The following is a 19,778-nucleotide window of genomic DNA, read 5'->3' as shown; positions in this document are numbered from 1 at the left end:
CAAATTCATCCATTCTTATTTCCTTGTACAAAGCTCAAATCTAAGTGGACCAAGGCAACTCTTATAAAGAATAACACTTAACTGTGGCTGGCTAGCAGGTTCAGAGGTTCAGTCCATTATCATCATGATAAGAAGCATGGCAGTGTCCAGGCAGGCATGGTGCTAAAGAAGGAGAGGCAAGTTCCACATCTTGATCTGATGGCAGCCAGTAGAAGATTGACTTTAGGCAGCTAGGAGGAGGGTCTCAACAAGCCCACACCTACTCCAACAATGACATACCTCCTAATAATGCCACTCCTTGGGCCAAGTATATATACACCACCACAGTATCATATGATCAATAGACACTGATTTGTTTTTGTTAGGTGTGTGTGTGTGTGTGTGTGTGTGTGTGTGTGTGTGTGCATGTATGGGTGTGTGTGTGTATACAGCACAATGAAAATACTGATACCTTTCTAGAAGACAGCTTTGCCTCAATATACATTCATACTTTATTTAGAAATGTTGATCATGAAGAATTAGAAAAATTAACTAACTTTAAGTTGAAAATAAAATCATTTCATAAAACTGACAAGTTAATGGGGAAAAATTAAGGAACAAAGAATTTCTTGAGCTCACAAATGTTCAATCAAGTGGGTACCACAGTATTCCATTGTGAGAGCATGTGGTTAGCATGAGGATTTTGAAGATTTCTATCCCTAAAATACCTGAAATCAAGGCACCTGGTTCAGTCTGGATGGGGACATACACAAGAATGACAGCCTCCACCTTCCAGCATATAGTACAGTCCACATAAGATCTTCCTTGATTGCACTCTAAATTATTGAGGCCGGGTCTCTCAACTGAACATAGAGCTCGTTGATATAAGCGAGTACATCCACAGCCCTAGCCTTCCTTTCTAGTGTTAGAAGAATAGGCCAGCTGCCACACCCACCTGGCATTTACACAAGTTCTGAATATTTAACTCTGACCCTCATGCTTGGGGGACACTTGTTTAACCCACGAAGCTATTCTGCAACATAGAATTGTCCCCAGCAGGGAACAAATAGCAACTCATGCTTTGTATAGCACCCCCTCCTTCCTGGCCCCAGGGAGTATCTGAGAAAACTGCCAATATTTCACAAACATATGCATATCCACTGAATATTTGCTATTGATACTACTTAAACATGATGAAATTTAAAGAGCAAAGTACAAATGTGACTCAAACATAAGAGTATTGTTTTGTCTCTAAATGCTGCTTCTTTTGTCTGTGTAGAATTGGGGAAATTCCATCCTTCCTATAAGTCCATTTGTCAAGTGGTTGCAGGTCCTTATCAGACCAGACTCACCGTCCTTGAAACAGAAGAACTAACACACTGTTCTCGGTGGAAGCCATTTTTTACCTTAAACCTTATTGTGCTGCTGAAAGTGAAGCCAGACACCATAAGCTGGGGCACTGCACCTGACTGTTTATCTTACTCCACCACTGACAGGAGCTCACTGCCTCTGCAGGTACAGATACAAGTGAACATGCCAAAGTCCTTTGTTCCTATAGGTGACACTGCCATTAACCTCCGCTCTGTGGCTTCTAACAGGTAACAGAGTTAGAGTGAATGTAAAGATGCAAAATAACTATGCAACTCCTTCCACAAACACAATGATGTCACACTGTGATGCAAACACACGGTTTCAAATTACAAACAAACAAACAAACAAAAATCTGCAGGCTCAGTGGATAAGAAGCACAAAAGGTACACAGAGTTGAGCTCTAAGCAAAAAGAGAGCTGTGGGTGTTCCAGTTTGATAATATGGCCTCCTGTGTCCACTGGATCTAGCCAGTTTCTCCAGAAATGAAATGTTGAGAAGACCAAAAAAAAAAAAAAAAAAAAAAACCCAAAAAACGAAATAACAAACAAACAAGCACTGTCACCAAAGGGAGCTGACAATCAGTCTCCCTCACTGGTCTAAGGAGCTCGTGAACGAGGGCACACAAGGGAACTGACTCAGTAGCATGGTCACTGCTTTCCATACTGTCATCAACTCCAGAACCACTACCATTAGACAAGAAAAGATAAATATATCAATAGTGATATTTCAGAGTTATGGATTTTATTAAAACTAAATAAAAATTTTGAAAATATTACAAATTTTTTCAACATTAAAAGAACTTTTGGGAGTAGATTTTCTCATTTTTAAAGAAGTAAAACACAGATGCAGATGTTGAATGGATGTCATGAGTATGTGACTGCAAGCATGCTAAGAGAACAACATTCTAGCAGCTTCTATATCCTGAGCCAAAGTGAGAAGGTCTATATCAGCAGGGACCCGCCAGGGATAAAAGAATGAGAAACTAAATGCTGGCCTTGCCATAGCTGTGATACCACAAAAGGCCATGCCTTAAGGTATTCATAGGCTAAAAGAAAGCAACTGTATCAAACTCAATATACTATTCTGAGATTATAATGTATAAGGTAACCAAGCAGAGTGCAACAGGCACAGACACACAGACAAAGACACAGACACACACACACACACACACACACACACAAGCTCAGCAGGCATCTAACAGAGCCCTAGCTGATAGAGTTTCGTAGTTCTTTACCGTGTATGTTGGCATATTTTAGTACTGAAATACACAACTTTCTTTTTTTTTTTTTGATTTTTAATATTTTTATTACATATTTTCCTCAATTACATTTCCAATGCTATCCCAAAAGTCCCCCATAGCGCCCCCCACTTCCCTACCCACCCATTCCCATTCTTTTGGCCCTGGCATTCCCCTATATTGGGGCATATAAAGTTTGCAAGTCCAATGGGCCTCTCTTTCCATTGATGGCCGACTAGGCCATCTTTCCATACATATGCAGCTAGAGACAAGAGCTCCGGGGTTCTGGTTAGTACATCATGTTGTTCCAACAATAGGGTTGCAGATCCCTTTAGCTCCTTGGGTACTTTCTCTAGCTTCTCCATTGGGAGCCCTGTGATACATCCAATAGCTGACTGTGAACATCCACTCCTGTGTTTGCTAGGCCCCGGCATCGTCTCACAAGAGACAGCTATATTTGGGTCCTTTCAGCAAAATCTTGCTAGTGTATGCAATGGTGTCAGCGTTTAGAAGCTGATTATGGGACGGATCCCTGGATACAGCAGTCTCTAAATGGTCCATCCTTTCATCACAGCTACGAACTTTGTCTCTGTAACTCCTTCCCTGGGTGTTTTGTTCCCAATTCTAAGAAGGTGCACAGTGTCCACACTTTGGTCTTCATTCTTCTTGAGTTTCATGCGTTTATCAAATTGTATCTTATATCTTGGGTATCCTAAGTTTTGGGCTAATATCCACTTATCAATGAATACATATTGTGTGAGTTCTTTTGTGATTGTTTCTTAACCAGCCTTCGCTAGCCTTCCCTGTGGGATGTGTGGGATGAAGAGAACTGTGCCGCTGAAGTGTGACCCAGGAAGCCTGACATCCAGTCCATGGGAGGCTCTCAAAAGCATGAAAACAAACTGGACCTTCAGCTGCTCCATCAGCTGCTCCTCAGCTTGTGAGAAATGTCTACACCAGAGCTTCTGTGGTTTTATTTTGACTTTGATGCTTTCGTTTAGCTAGAAGTTACCCAAAGATACTCCTGGGTAACAGAAGAAAATGATATATGTGCCTGTCTACTTGTTCTCAAAAAGGTGATAAAACAAAGATTTTTAAAAGTTACATATATGCAATATAATTATAGGCTGAGAACATCTAAACTCCAAATATCAGAAGTAAAAACAATACTAAATTCCACTTTCTAGTTTACTTATTACATCGTTTGTTAATGACTCACATAGTAAAAACAAACAATTGAAACCAACAAGATTGGACAAAGCACACAACTAGGAAAAATGAGAATGGAATAGAAGGAGTGAACAAGACAACCAGGCTAATGATGATGTGTCTCTGTGCATGTGGAGACAGACAGGAGGAGAGAAAAATGAAGTAGCATCAGGAAAAAAGTATTGTTAGTTCTGTTAATCTATGGCTAAAGACAAAAGGCTCCATAAAAATAAATTCTGGTGAGAAAATGAGATAGTAATTTCAAGATTATATATTCTAGGACAGAGAAATTTGTAAGAAAATTCTGGATGAGAGCAGAGTCTCTGCAGAGGGGAGCTTACCAACGTAGGTAGAATGTTGTCTATTCAACAGACAGAAACCAGGGTGTCAATATAAACCTGACTTTTACTGATCAGGGTGGAACAGATGTAGACTTTTAGAATCCATGAGGTTACTTACCTTCTGGTTCTTTCTCCTACAAGCCCTATAGTGTGCACACCTGGCAGCTAGTTTGGTTCCTAAACACCACTTTTCAACAAAAGGAAACAAGGTTTTTTGACATCAATGACTGAATCAGAGCCAGTCCCAGAACATGTACATAGGATTCCCAGGCATGAGCACCAGACAGTGGGGAAGAACTCCAGAAAGGGTTGGCACTCTGGACAAGAAGAAAACTCGAAGAGAAATCCCAGTGACCATCTCTGGATGATAACCAAACCAAATCAAACCAAACCACTGTAACAGGATAAACAATGGAACAAAACAAAACCCATATGACCACAGTGAAATAAATAAGTAATTGAATAAATATATTTAGGTGAACAAGTGAAAGAACCAAGTCCCATCATGCAGCAATTATTAATCCATGCTAAAATAAGTACATGTAAGTATGATGATGGAACATAATAAATAATAATATCATAACAAGAATAATAACCATCTCAAAGTATCCAAAAATCTACTTAATAATTATATAAAGGAACATGTAACTATACCTAGAAGAAATCTGATCCCTAGCAATTCAGAGTAACACTATTAGTCATGAAACAAACCAGCCCTGTGTATCTCGAAATATAATATTGTGAGAAAGATACATCCCTTCTGTGGTCTCCTACTAAAAATGCAAAGCCTGAACATATGACAATGTTAAACTGGATGACATTTAATAAAATAATTTTCTACTGCATTTTAAAACTATCAAGGTCATAAAAGACCAGACACATAAATCAGACTAAAAGTTGTTAGAGACTTGAGGAGACTAAAGAGACATGACAGATGCAGAGTGTGTTCTTGGTGAATGCAGATCAGAAAAGAGACTAGTGTGTCAACTGACAGTAGGTGACCTAGGTATCAGCGAGGAAGTGTGCTGAATATATGTGGTTGTGGTTGAGCCATTATTATTTGCAGGACTGCATTGAAAAATTACACAGAAATTTATATACACTTTATACAACTTTTTGTAAGTCTGAAATTACTTCAAAATACTTTAAACCCACAGCTGCTGTTGTTCTTCCTCAAACCCAACAATCATGAACTTCATGCTTTCTTCTCCTCCAGTTCTTCTCTGCATTCTACAGGAGAATACAAGACCAGTGTCTCATGCAGCATGGTAAGGAGGCCAGGACTACTGAAATGATACGATTAGAAAGCATCTGCACAGAAAAGAGGCAGCAGAGTCAACAGCGAGGGTAGCACAGAAGGAAGTCCTTGTGGGCTGCTCATCTATCATCTAGACTGAGATCTAGAACTGAGAAACTGAGCCCTGAAATCCAACCAAAAACTGGGAAAATGAACTAAATAGACAGCTCTCAAAAGAGAAAGTAGAAATCGACAATGTATATGTAGACAAATGATCAACGTCCTTATCCACCAGGTAAATTCAAATCAAAACCACATTGACATTCTATTCTACCCTGACCAAAATGGCTAAAATCAAGAAAATCAATGCTAGCAAGGATGTGAGGCAAAATAAAACCTTAACCATTTAGTGGTGGGAATGCTAAGTGGGCCGAGCACTAAGGAAATCAGCATAGAGATAGTGAATAAAGCTAGAAATGGGGCTACCATGTGATCCAGCCATACCTCTCCTGGATAAATAGCTGAGAGAGTGTACATCAACACACACAGAGAGATCCGACATCACAATGGTCAAGTAATGGGATAAGCCTACCTGTCCATCAAGATGAATAAATAATGGAAATGTGGAGGTTTATGAAGCCATAAAGAAGAATGAACTGAGGCAACAGATAAAAAGGGAGATCTATAGGTTAAACACAATAAGCCAGACCCTGAAAGATTCTCACATGTAGACCCAGATTTAAAAATGAACACAAGATCATTGGGAAGAGAAAGGTACCAGTGAGAATGGGGAAAGGGACAGGAGGCAATGGGAGGGTAAGACCAAACCTCTTATCAACGTGTTCGTGTGTCTTAATGAATCTCTCACTAAGGACAATGAACACAGTGGTGACATTTTAAAGGTACCGGGATATAGTCATCCACTATAGACAACTGAGCTGGCAGAGGGAGGGAGCCAGGGAATGGCATCCAGTAATATTTGATAACTCCAAGTCTATTTCTGGAAAGCAGACACTACTAACTAAGACACATGAAGCCTACAAACATTTTGTCTACGTGAAGATGCTCAAAAGAGCCTCCCTGCCTCACTATTGCTCCAGCCTGCAAGAAAATGCTGTTTAAGATGAAAGCAAACTGATGACTTGATTAAAGCATGTCGATGACTTGCTGGAACCCAGGCCTTAGCTTTTCCTCCTGTACTGTCCAGCAAGTTAAGTAGCCCACTTCCCCTCTAGTCCCAGGCCAAATTTGGAGCTTACCTCCCCACATCTAAGCACATTTCAAGGTTCCTTTTTATCCTTGCCCATCTCCACTGCTACAGCCAAGTTCAGAAAGCAGACTACTGCCTCAGTCTTCCCTCCCATGGTCAGACTGTTTCTCGGAACAGCAATCCGCTCATATACCTCCCTGGCACCATGTTCCCTGATCAGAACATAGCTGTCTCCCCAGTCTGCCCATTCCACGACATCTGCATCCAATGGTGTCTCCCTGTTTTCACATAACACACTGGCTCTGAAGAACTGTCAGAGGAGTCTTTCCTCACTGCACTGATGAATGGCTCTATGTGATCCATGAGATTTCTGCCATGTGTCAACTTCTGTCTCGGTGCCTTGCTTCCACATGGAAAGCAGCAAGCTAATCACAAGTCACCCTGAGGAAAGTGTGGTAAACTAACAAAGCCACATCAACACTTCAGGCCACTCTTTAAGATTCCTGGCACATCAATGTTCTCTGGTACAAAATCCCACACCAACAAGGACCATTACCTTGTCTGAAGTGAGAATATTGCAGGTTTTATGCAATTTAATCTTCACAATGACTATATTATTTCATTTTATAGATGAGAGACTTACTAACTTTTCCCAGTTCACAGCTATAGGGTGGTGAAACTAAGTTTGAATTCAGATTTCTGTGTGTGACAACTCATAGACTCCAGAAGCAAGTATCTTATCTATTTTTGTACCCAGAGTGCTTGCAGTTCATGGCGTATACTGTATGCCTGAAGAATCTCTGAGGAAAATTTCACATGTGCAACAATCTTTAACAGGCATGGGATTTCACAACATTTCATTTGAATGGCAGTTACCACACACAGCACTGCTTTGAGACATCATGAAATGACAAATAAATGCTTTGTTATCCTTCAAACTCCTGATTTCTTCCATCTACTAAAACCCACTGCATGTCAGGAGAAGAGGCTCGCTGGAGAACACGGCATGCAGGGCACCATGACCAGGTGCTGCTCCTGGGTCTGTGCATGTTCCCAGCACATGGAGCTTTGTGGCACATAGCCAAGAACCCAGACCTGGGACTGGGCAGGACTGAACTGAAGTTCCTGCCTCATCACTCACAAGCCAGTCATGACCTATCAACTAAATCAGGGAGGGTGCTAACCACTCTCTATGACAGTTTAAATATATACATAGTTCACAACTCAGTCTCCTCTTCTTCTGCAAATGACTCCCTAGCAGTGAGAGGAACAATATCTACAGGAAGAGCACCAAAGGGCTCACAATCAGAGACTGCAGAGATCTCTAAACAATTAACATGGATGTAATCTTGACTTTAATCATTGTGGGAAAATAGATCATTGAGTTCTCTTGAGGAATCCCAGCTCTCCTGCTCATGGAGGAATAAAAAGGCTGTGCCTTGCTTCCACATGGAAAGCAGCAAGCTAATCACAAGTCACCCTGAGGAAAGTGTGGTAAACTAACAAAGCCACATCAACACTTCAGGCCACTCTTTAAGGACATCTTCCCATCACCCTAAGTCAATCACCTACCTGCCTGCAGATAAGGGACAGGCAGCAAAGCCAAGAACAGCACACTCAAAGTTGCAGTTCTGCCTTGCCACCTGAAGCATGACCTTGGACAGGTTCTTAAAGATTTAATATTCATTTATTCAACAAATATTTACAGTGTCTTTCAGATCCCCGCTCTCATAGAATTTATATTCTAATGGAAAAAGAAAGACATCATATAACAAACAGGCAGAGATGGGGAAGAAGGAGTTTTCAGATAGTGGCAAGTGACTTAGAATTAAGACAGAGATAAAGCAGATTGTACTGGACTTTGAAGTCATTTTAGAAAGGTCACATCTGCACTAAATAAAACTGAGAGACTCAGGTCTTGATGTCCAGATATTTTCCTACAAAATAGCTACTGAGCAGGAAGTAAAGAAAGCCTCTGGCAGCTCCAGGATGGCAGGACATCACGGTATCCTGAGACACATTATCTCTGTACACTCACAGGCTCTATATCACACCATATCTGTATTTGGTTAAGCTGATCACATGTGGACTCTTAGCTCTGAAGACACTAATGCAACAAAACCTTTTTCCAAAGAACTACATATAGCTCTGCATATTGAATGTCTTTACTCTGAGAGGCAAAGTACATATTTTGCTAATACTTTGGCAAATGAAGGCCACTGATCCCTAACAGAAGGGCTAGCATGGACTTGCATTGCTTCAACCAAGCAGTCATAAGACTTATTAACAAGATTAGGTATTATCTTAAGCTATATCTCTTCAGCTATGCCTTGCACACCAAATTCAGATGTGCTGGAAAGTAAAAAGGCAAAGCTTTCAAGCTATATGTCTTCTTGTACATAAAAATTTGGGAAAATCTGAGGTGCTGAGGTATAGAAGTTTCAAAAGAAACATTAGTATTTTGACCCACATTTTTCATGCACCAGTTAACTAGAAAATTACAAAAGCTGAAAAACTCTGATAAACTGCACCAAAGGGATTAATGTAAAGCCCCCTCCCGTCCCTGTCATCGCACCCCACTCACCACGAAGGGGCGTATTTCTGGGGAGGAAATGAAAGCCTCTCAAAGTACTGAAAAATGAGGGTCTGTGAATTTTTAATTCTGTTAACTAATCATTAGAAAACGAAGAAGTTGCTGCCTCTCTGTGACAGTCAGGAGCAGGTGTCACAGACATGTTCAATCTTCCAGGTGCTGGCTAGTTTCCCAGCAACACAATGTAGGGCCACTACTTTGGGCACTTGCAGAATAATTAAATATTAAGCCCCTCCTTGATGTATGCAAAGTCTGTCTGAGAGGATCCCCAGCACAGTGCACGTGGCACCCACATTTTCCTTTTGTAACTCAACACTGCAATATCATTATCTAGTCTCATCTTCAGTCTGTAAGAATGGGCCTCTATCAGCAATGGTACTGACAGACATCTGAGGAAGAAAGAGGAGGTAAGGAAACTGTAACCAACAGGGGGAAATCCCGGTTCTTCTGGGACACATGAATGGTGAGGACCAAATGGCAGAGATGGTGAGCAGACCATTGTCCACCTTAGTTCAAGGTTCCATTTTATACACACAGTCTTTAAGACCTCAGACTTCCCCAGGGTTACAGATCTAGTAGCAGAAGACTGACAGAGACATTCAGTGCCCACAAGTGCCCTAATCTTTCCAATGTTCTACAGAAATACCACACATTCTTTGAAAATCAGGAACTGAAGTGATAATCTGAACCAGAGGTATATTAACACAACATTCCAGTGTTTCCATCCTGAAACCACTGCTTCATTTCCTAAGGACCAAAAAGTTGCTTCACCTAGAAGAAAATATTCCTCATCAGCTTCTCCTGTCCTCCCCAAAAGACCTGAATCCCACTGCCAGGCTGCCATGGAGAAGACGCACCACAGCGTTTCTTGGAGGATCTTAGGACAGCAGCATAGCGATGCCGGCATGCTGTGCTCATTTCTGCTACCAAATATTTAAGGAAGAACAGGGGCACTGCTCTTATCTAAGAGGGAAGTAGACACGGGAGAAACTAAGATGGAGAATGAGACTTGGGATCCCTTTCCCTTGTCACTCTGAGACTCCTGGGAGGATTTTCCAGAGAGTGTGGACATTTACTTCTTCACAGAGCAAACATTCCAATAACGCAGTTATGCATGGACTTGAAGAATGAGAGCAAACAGGTCACAGCCATAACATGGCCTCTTGCAAAGGAGAAGGTTTATTTCAGTTGTCATCTGTCATTGAGAGAAGCCAAGACAGAAGCTTCAAGAAGAAACCACTGAGAAACACTGGTTACTGGCCTGCTTTCTAGCTCACTCTCTTACAGCACAGATCTACATGCCTAGGGATAGTGCTGCCCGCAGTGGGCTGTGACCTTCCATAGCAATCACTGACCTTGACAATCCCTCAGCTGAGCTTCCTCAGATGATTTTAGCTTGTATAAAGTACAAAGGTAAAGCTAACTAGGATCTGTATCCTCCAGAGGAGCCAGGATACTATGAAGACAAGGTTTAAAAAGGAAGGAAGGAAGGAAAGAAGGGAGGGAGGGAAGGAAAAGGGAAGGAGAGGAGAGATGAAGATAATTAAAGAAGTTTTAACTTTGAGAATTTAAAGTTCAGTGATAAGAGAAGGTTCTAGAGAGGAGGGCTGCGGGAGCCTGGAAAGGCCTAGAGAAACTGAGACTTTTTGTCCCTAGTGGTAACAGAAAAGAGAAGAGCAGGCAAGGTGCAGAGGCAGAGCAGGAGAGCAAGACCTGGCTGACACCACCTTCATTTCCATCCACAGAGGCATTCCTCCTGGAAAGAGCGAGCCACCAGTCAATCAGCCCTGTCAGCAGTCCTAAAGACGGACATGAGAACATGATGGGCATGTGTTTGGTAAGCTCAGTCATGTTCAACCTAGCAGGAACGTTAGAAAAGACTTTATTGTCCATACTGCAAGCAGCTGACACTGTGAACACACCAGAAGCTCTTATTTGCTCATTGCCAAGGCAGCTCTTATTAGTAGCTGCCCTGAGTACCAATGATCTGAAGAACATGCAGACACTGCTTACCTGTCTCTGAGGCCATGCTGCTCGGAGGATGGCTTCCGTTCGGAAGAACATCAGGAGCTTGCCATCCTCCTCACTCAGGTGGAAGGACTGCCCCAAGAGCTGTAGCACCTGGATTCGAGGCCTCACAGGATATGTGTCCTCAGCACAGAAAGGCCGCAGCCACTGCAGCACATCTTCAGCAGACACCAGCTCCTCCCTGAAGAGTGGACAAAGTCGAAAGACAAGCTCTTGAGGCTTTGTGTGTCCCTTCTAGTAATCAAATGCCACCACTGACCTAAAGACTCGATAGATAACTTTGTTTCCTTAAAAGGAAAAGATTAAGTTTTCAAGTGACTCACAACAAACCATATGGATGATCTTAAAACTATGTCATATAAATGCAATCCTGCAGCGTTTTTTTTAAACAGAGCAACATAAAGATGACAAAGGCAACCACTAACTACCATGCTCTTAGCTAGTTTATTTCTTATGAAAATTTAACAAGTTGTAAAGCTTGTTTCTAACTGTTCATACTAACAGTGTCACTTACCTGTCTAGTAATTTTATATACTCAATCACTAGTTGGCAACAACTATGCAATCAAGACACCATAAATTACACTTGCTAGGAAAGAACTGGCTTCAGGGAAGTGGTAGAACCTCCATGTCATGGACAGCACTTTGATCCCATTGCCCCCACTTCATCACTCCCCACTGTGACCACAACTTCTACATGTGGTTACAAACCCACTCAATGCCATCTACAGATTAAATATGAGTCTCGGCTGCTCTCAGTCTACAAGGATACCATGAAGAGGACGTTCTGCACATCTCTCTACCCAATCTGATGCTCAGCTTTCCTGTAATCCCAGAAGGGCCACCCCAGTAAACTCAGTGATTCACCAACGTCAGTGCTCGCTGCTAAACTTCAGCCCATGGCAGCATCCCTTCCCTGAGGACCTGAATTATGCAGGTGCTTGTACAACCACATCCTTACAAAGCTCTAGTCATGAATCACTTAAATTGAGTCTCAGACCAAATCAGACATATGGCAAATCCTGCTCTAACAAGACCATAACATATCTAAACAAACAAACAAGCAAAACTCCTGAAGCTAAGTCCTGTATTGCCACTGAACGTGTGTCTCTGTGTCTACCATAGTATGCCTACCTGACCAATGCTGTTTTATAACAACTTACATTGAAAACAGAATTATTACTAGTACTTACAGGGAAAAAAAGTTATAAAATGTGAAGAACTAGCTTAAATGTTTCTAATTTACCAGTAGTTACTTTTCCTCCTCAATTCTCATTAGAAATGAGAAACAGTGGGGATGGGGAGAGGGCTCAGTAAGGAAAGTGCTTGCCAACAAGCATGAGTGACTGCTTTCAATCCCCAGAAACAGCATGGGAAAGCCAGGCATGGTGGCAGACAGGCACAGACAGGATTCCAGGGCTCTGCTAGCCAGTCCTTCTAGCCAAGTTGGCCATCTCCTGGTTCAGTGAAAGAGTGTCTCACAGACTAAAGTGGAGGGGCTAGAGAGTAGGCTCACTGGTTAAGACCTCTACCGAATCTTGCAGAGGACTTGAGTTTCATTTCCAGCACCAACATCTGGCACCTAAACACCAAATGTAACTCTAGTTCCTGGAGGCCAGGGTAGGGATAGGGGGTTGGGGTAATCTGCTGCCCTCTTGTGGCCTCTGAAGGCACTGCAGTACACCATACAAGTGATAAACAGACAAGCAGGCACATACATACATACACAACTAATAAATTAAGCTTCAAAATATTAAGGAGCAGAGTGAGAAGGATACCTGAAAAAACTTCTAGCTTTTACATATGTGCATTTTTACACATATGCATGCATACCTGTACATACAAGTGAAGACATATCTGTGTATATACACACTTGTACATACAAGAGAAGACATACTTACAACTATGTGTATGTGGAGGGAAAAATGTTTATGCAAAAAGATAGAATGCTCCCTATTCCCTGAATACTTTCTGTCTTTACAGTAGTACCAGCAAGATCATTTTCAGACCTCATCAGTTCTCAGCCCCATCTTTTCCTAACACTCTAAACCTAAAGCATGAATGTTATCACTTCCACTATAGGTAAAGGCCTTGAGAAAGTATCTGCTGGAATCTATGTAACCAAGACAACAAATGCACAGCGCCTTATACAGTGCGTGGCACAGAGAACGGACTTCTACCTACTGTCGCCATCAGTCATCTCCACAAGTATTACCACTGTCACAGCACTAGAGTTCTGGACTTGATGGCAAAGACATTAACATTTTACATAGTATCTTCTCTCAAGGAACTAATACAATGGCAAAGAAAAATCTATGAATTGACCTTTGTCTGTATTATTAATTCGATAAAATTGAGCAACTGTTTGGAGGAAGAGGTGTGGCATCGAAATAAGATGAAGGAGATTCAGGATGTATATAAGTGAAAATGTAGGAAAATGTAACTCCAGGAAAGGGAACAGGGAAAGGCAAAGATCTCAAAGGACATGGAAATTCAGTGAAACATTAAAGGCCCAGTGTAAAGAGAACAGAGGAAGAAGCTACAGTTTTCTCACTTCTGGAACCAAGACAATGAACATAGGCTGCAGAGACAGTAAGCCTGAGCCCTCTGAAAGTGCAGACTCAGAAGGTTCAAGTCCTTATTCAGGTCCTAGGCCTAATATTCTTCACAGAATTCTGAGTCTTGGTTTCCTTAGTTACCGATAGACATGGATAGCAATGCCTTCCTCACAGGGTTGTTTAGACGTAAGTATAAAAAAAAGTAGTAAATGCAATGTGGGCAACACACCTAGCACATGCCTAAATACTTAAAATAATGGCACCCACTGTCAGTAAAGTTTTTGGAGGGCATGGAGTAGGAAAGATGGTGGGTTCTGAAGCAGTGAGTCTTCAGTGCCACTTTAAAGATCAGAGAAGATATGTAGGCTGGGCAGCCACAGGTGAAGGCCTGCAGTGGTTTAAGTATCAACCTGGAGGAACAGAAACATTGATCTCAACCCCTACAAGGTTCAGGGAACATCATGAAAGGGGCAGAAAGAACGCAAGAGCCAGAGGATGAGGAAGAGCGCCTAGAGCTGTCCTATAGACATGGGCGTTGCATAGCTCAGCTCGCTGTAGCTGTAGTTTCCTGCACAAGACCAGCAAAAGATCAGGCCAACAGCAAGATCGCTCAATGCACCAACAGACAGCTCTAAATAGACCCAGTGCACTGAGATGGAAATGGGAAGGGACTCACACAATCAAAAGTGCATAAAGATGGGAGGAGAACTTGCTAGGGTTGGGGAAAAGTTAGAGGTAGATATGATCAAGATATATCATATAAATGTGTGAGTGTCAATAAATAAAAGAAAGATCTTTTTTTAAAAAAATCAGGAAGGCAGTCATTTGAAGGCCATTTCTGTCAACAAATCCAAACCAGGTTCTCAGAAGCTGGTATTTTATCCCTCCCACCGAAGTGTCAAGGTAAGGAGCATGAGCCCAGATGTCAGATAGCTGGAGTCAGGAAGCCCAAATGGAAGCCAGAGGAACAGTAATCCATCTCACTCTGGCCAACAAGAATCTGATGGTAACTTAGGCAGGTTTCTAGGAATGGTCACGATCACAACAAGTCTTGTCATGCATGATGTCATCATTCTAAGGTGTAGATAAGGAAGTAGTCATAGTAGGCAGTCAAGTCTAGCCTTCCTCACTACCTTGGGCCACCTGCTCCTTGCCTTGTCAATTTCTGTGGAATGTCACTGAGCCACTCTGGAGCATGTCACAGAACAACTTGGCAGCAACTCCAATTACTGATGAGATACAAAAAGACAATCATAACTCTTTCCAAATAATTGAGTTGGACTCTTGTTCCTTGAGTATATAATACAGTTAATAAAATCTGACAAAAAAAAAAAAAAAGCCGGGCGGTGGTGGCGCACGCCTTTAATCCCAGCACTCGGGAGGCAGAGGCAGGCGGATTTCTGAGTTCGAGGCCAGCCTGGTCTACAAAGTGAGTTCCAGGACAGCCAGGGCTACACAGAGAAACTCTGTCTCGAAAAACCAAAAAAATAAAATAAAATAAAATAAAATCTGACATTTTGGAGAGACACGTTCTAATTTTTAGTTGGTGTTTCAAATATACACAATCAAATTATGAGAACTTCCTAAAATGCAAACACTCTTCCAAAAGCACCATGTCCTGGACAAGCTTTACTGTACCTCTTCCTGAACACAGGATTCAGAACAAACATGCCAAAAGAAAAGAACACTTAGCAAGCAATGTCGAGGTATGAGCCAGACAGCCTCAAGACTGTTTTTAAAATCCACTGTCATGTGTAGCAATGGGGGATGGGGAACTGGGCAAGTCCCAGATCAGGAAAGTAAGCAGCTTCCAGGACCCAACAGGGATGAGATTAGCTGAAATGCCAAACAAAGGGGAGGAAGAACCTGTAGAGGCCACATCCAGAGGTTAGGCAAGGCCCCTGGTTGAGGGATGGGGCCACCCATTCATCTCCAAATTCTTAACCCAGAATTGTTCCTGTCTAGAGGAAATACGGGAACAAAGTGTGGATAAGAGACTGGAGGAAGGCCATCCATAGACTGCCCCACCTGGGGATCCATCCCATATACAACCACCAAGCCCAAACACTATTGCAGATGCCAACAAGTGCTTGCTGACAGGAACCTGATATAGCTGTCTCCTGAAAGTCTCTGACAGAGCCTGACAAACTCAGAGGCAAATGCTAGCAGTCAGCCATTGGACTGAGCATGGGGACACCAATGGAGGAGTTAGAGAAAGGACTGAAGGAGCTGAAGGGATTTGCAACACCATAGGAAGAACAACAATATCAACCAACCAGACCCCCTAGAACTCCCAGGGACCAAACCACCAACCAAGGAGTACACATGGAGGGACCCATGACTCCAGCCACATATGTAGCAGAGGATGGCCTTCTTTGGCATCAATGGGAGATGAGGCCCTTGGTCCTGTGAAGGCTCGATGCACCGGTGTAGGGGAATGCCAGGGCGGTGAGGTGGGAGTGGGTGGGTGGATAGGGGAGCATCTTCATAGAATCAGGGGAAGGAGGGATGGAATGGGGGTTTACCAAGAAAGGGGATAACATTTGAAACATAAATTAATAAAATAGCCAGTAAAAAAAAATCCACTGTCATTCTTATAGAACAGTACAGATGTGTATACCTACACAGAGAGAGAGAGAGAGAGAGAGAGAGAGAGAGAGAGAGAGAGAGAGAGAGAGAGAGAGAGAGAGAGAGAGAGAACGCACACGAAATAATGGTAAAAGAGGTGAGGTTCTTATTTCTTCCTATTTTTCTGTGGGTTGAAACATTTTCAGTATAAATAGGTGTGGTGAGGGGATCAGAACAGGCAGGGATACAAAGCATGATGTCAGTAATACTGAGGTCCAGAAGGAGAAGGAGAGAGAGTGATTCTATTTCTGCATTCTTTGACAAAAGAAAGGAGGTTTAATGAGAAAAATAAGGAAGAGCAAATCATTTCCAAACATATTTACCTCATTATAAAAATGATTAGTAAAAGTTATTAAATAGCTAAAAGGAAAATATAAACAACAGGCAATTGCTTCTATGCCCCACTCCTATAATTAGGATGGTGGAAGAAGGTATTATACTATAAAGATTTGATCTGGTACTTTATTTAAAAACAATCAAGCTAATAGGGACACACAGACACTCACATCTTCAGCTCTGGCCCAGAAGATAAGGAGTCATCAGGGGACATACATCTACTTCTACTAACAGAAAAGAGCAGCAGCAGCAGCAGCAGCAGCAGCATGCTAACTGAGTAATTATGTGGGGATGTGAGACTCCAGGGTGGAGTGAGTGCTCCATGGGAAGACATCCATGCAAGTAAAAAGAATGGAATGGGATAGCAACCACAAAGTAATTGAATCAAGACAAGGTTTTTAGACTATAAAAGAAATACTCTTTGGAAAAGTGGTTTTCAGCTTCTTAATGACACATGTCTTAGTTAGGGTCACTGTTGCTGCGATGAAACACCATGTCCAAAAGAAACTTGGGAAACAAAGGGTTTATTTGCCTTATATTTTCACATCATAGCCCATCATTGAAAGAAGTTGGGGCAGAAACTTGAAAAGGGCAAAAACCTGGAGGTCAAAGCTAATGCAGAGGCCATAGAGGGGTGCTGATTACTGGCTTGCTATCTGAGGCTTGCTCAGCAAGCTTTCTTATAGACCATGTCTACCAATCCAGTAATGGCACCACTCACATGGCCTGGGCCCTCCCACATCAATAACTAATTAAGAAAGTGTCCTACAGGCTTGCCTACAGTCCAGTTTGTCTTGTCTGTCTTTCTTTCTTTCTTTCTTTCTTTCTTTCTTTCTTTCTTTCTTTCTTTCCTTCTTTCTTTTCTTTCTTTCTTTCTTTCTCTTTTCTTCCTTCCTTCCTTCCTTCCTTCCTTCCTTCCTTCCTTCCTTCCTTTTCTTTCTTTCTTTCTTTCTCTTTCTCTTTCTCTTTCTCTTTTTCTTTCTTTCACATTCCATATTCATCATCTCTGAATGAACACAGACCCAGGAGTCCTCTGCTGTATGTGTGTTGGTGGCCTCATATCAGCTGGTGTATGTTGCCTGTTTGGTGGTCCAGTGTTTGAGAGATCTCAGGGGTCCAGACTAATTGAGACTGCTGGTCCTCCTACAGGGTTGCCTAAAGAGGAATTTTTATTGAAGTTTCCTACTCTGAGATAACTTTAGATTGTGTCAAGTTGACATAAAATTATCCAGCATAACATATACATATAAAATTAGCCATATTTAAATTTAAGTAGTTAAAGAATACTGAATACGGTATCAAAATATTTTTAAATGATATAATAATCAAAACATTTATTCTTGTTTGAGGATGCGGAAAAGAAAACTATTCAAATATGTAAAATATAAGAACTTTCATATTTCTTATGAATATAAATATTATAGAACTTGAACTCCTGAAGAGAACCAAAGATGCTTTCCCCAATTCTTTATACTGAAGGCCAGCAGGCAACCCAAATGATGTAGAATTAGCTTGCATTCCAATGCTTCCAAATAAAATTCTCTCTCTCTCTCTCTCTCTCTCTCTCTCTCTCTCTCTCTCTCTCTCAGGAGCGTGCACGCACACATGCACATATGTATGGACATTAGAACAGTCCCTTTCTGCATCTTTAAAAACTAGATGGCACTCATATCCAGAGAGCAGTTGGTTACCCCGTAAGAGTCACAGCATTATTGAGCCAAAGGGCATATCTTGCCTGGCAGGCTCGCAGCTGAGTAAAGTCAGTGGCACCTTTTCTTCCCGAAGAACTTGCATGGTACATTTCAGTACCATGAAGACTAGGCAATACAGAGCCAATTTGGTTCCAGCTCCATTTATCTCACTTATAATTAAGGTATGTGGGATCTTAGCAATAGGTCTCATTAACTAGTTCTACCTAATGAACAAGGTGCATGACAATAACTTATATTGTTTGAGATCTTCTGGGGCTTCCCTTATCAAAACTTGTAAGTATCCAACACATGCAGTATATGTCTTTCTGTGCCCATGTAGTCTCACTCACCATATTTCTTTCAGTTTTATCCACTTATCTGAAAATTACATAATTTCACTTTTTTATATCTGAATAAACTTCCACTGCACATATGTACAGTATTTTCACTATCCATTCATCTGTCACTAGACATGTAGGCTTTTAAAATTTCCTAGCTATTGTGACAACAGCAGCAAGAAATGTGGAAGAGTGTGACTCGCATAAAGTCCATGGGGCATATGCTCATGAGGGGCCTCACTAGACTTCCTGATAGCTTCTACTCTTAGCTCTTTGGGGGATCTGCAAAGTTCCAAACTGTCGACAAGAGTCAACACCCATGGGGGTAACAGTGACTGAACAGTAGTCCCCTTTCCCTCACTTCCTTGCTAGCACTTACTGTCAATTGATTTATTGATGAGTGTGAGATGGAATCTCTTACATTCTTAAGTGTCAGCCATTCAAATCACTTTGGGGCATTCTCTGTAGCTCATTTTTTGTTTGGGTTGTTTTCTTGCTTTGTTTTGGGGACTCTGTTTATCTTAGATGTCAATCCCCAGGCAGAGGGAGGACCTGGGAAGCTTCCCCCATTCTACCCTCTGCCTCTTCACTCAGACCAGAGTTTCATAAGCTGTACAGAAGCTTTACAGTTTCATGAGCTCCTATTTGCCAGTTGCTGGCCTAGTTTCCTGAGAGGACAGAGTCCTGCTTTAAAAGCCTTCACCTATGCCTGTATCTTAACGAGTACCTCCTACTGTTTTCTCTAGCAGTTTCAGGTTTATGGTAATAAGAACCTTATTGGCAGCCCATGGCTAAAAGGCCTTGGTCTCTAGATCTTAACTCTTGTTTAGCTTATCCTGGTACCAAGGTGCCTTCTAAATACTTGTATATTTGTCATATACCCATGAACAGGTGCAATTCTTAGTTTTGACCAGAGAAGCTTATCTGTGCAAAAGGTGACAAATTTACAGATATATGGCTATTCAAGGTGCTAAATTAGAATGACAATTAGTGCTCTGCCCTCATCAGGATATTGATACAATT

At 41.8% G+C, this 19,778-nt stretch overlaps 1 protein-coding gene across 4 annotated transcripts in view; it reads right to left on the bottom strand.

Annotated features, from left to right (window-relative positions):
- Window positions 1–19,778, bottom strand: part of Nbas (NBAS subunit of NRZ tethering complex) — a 301,235-nt gene that overhangs the window by 35,082 nt on the left and 246,375 nt on the right. For all 4 annotated transcript variants that reach the window (XM_029484416.1, XM_021178925.2, XM_029484417.1 and 1 more), the window contains exon 48: window positions 11,191–11,386. In XM_029484416.1, coding sequence (XP_029340276.1) covers window positions 11,191–11,386 — 196 coding nt within the window. The remainder of the gene's footprint in view (window positions 1–11,190; window positions 11,387–19,778) is intronic.

Source organism: Mus caroli, unplaced genomic scaffold, assembly GCF_978045245.1.
Source record: "Mus caroli unplaced genomic scaffold, Mus_caroli_1 scaffold_14, whole genome shotgun sequence".
Taxonomy (NCBI): Eukaryota; Metazoa; Chordata; class Mammalia; order Rodentia; family Muridae; genus Mus; species Mus caroli.
This window is presented reverse-complemented; position numbering and strand designations above follow the sequence as displayed.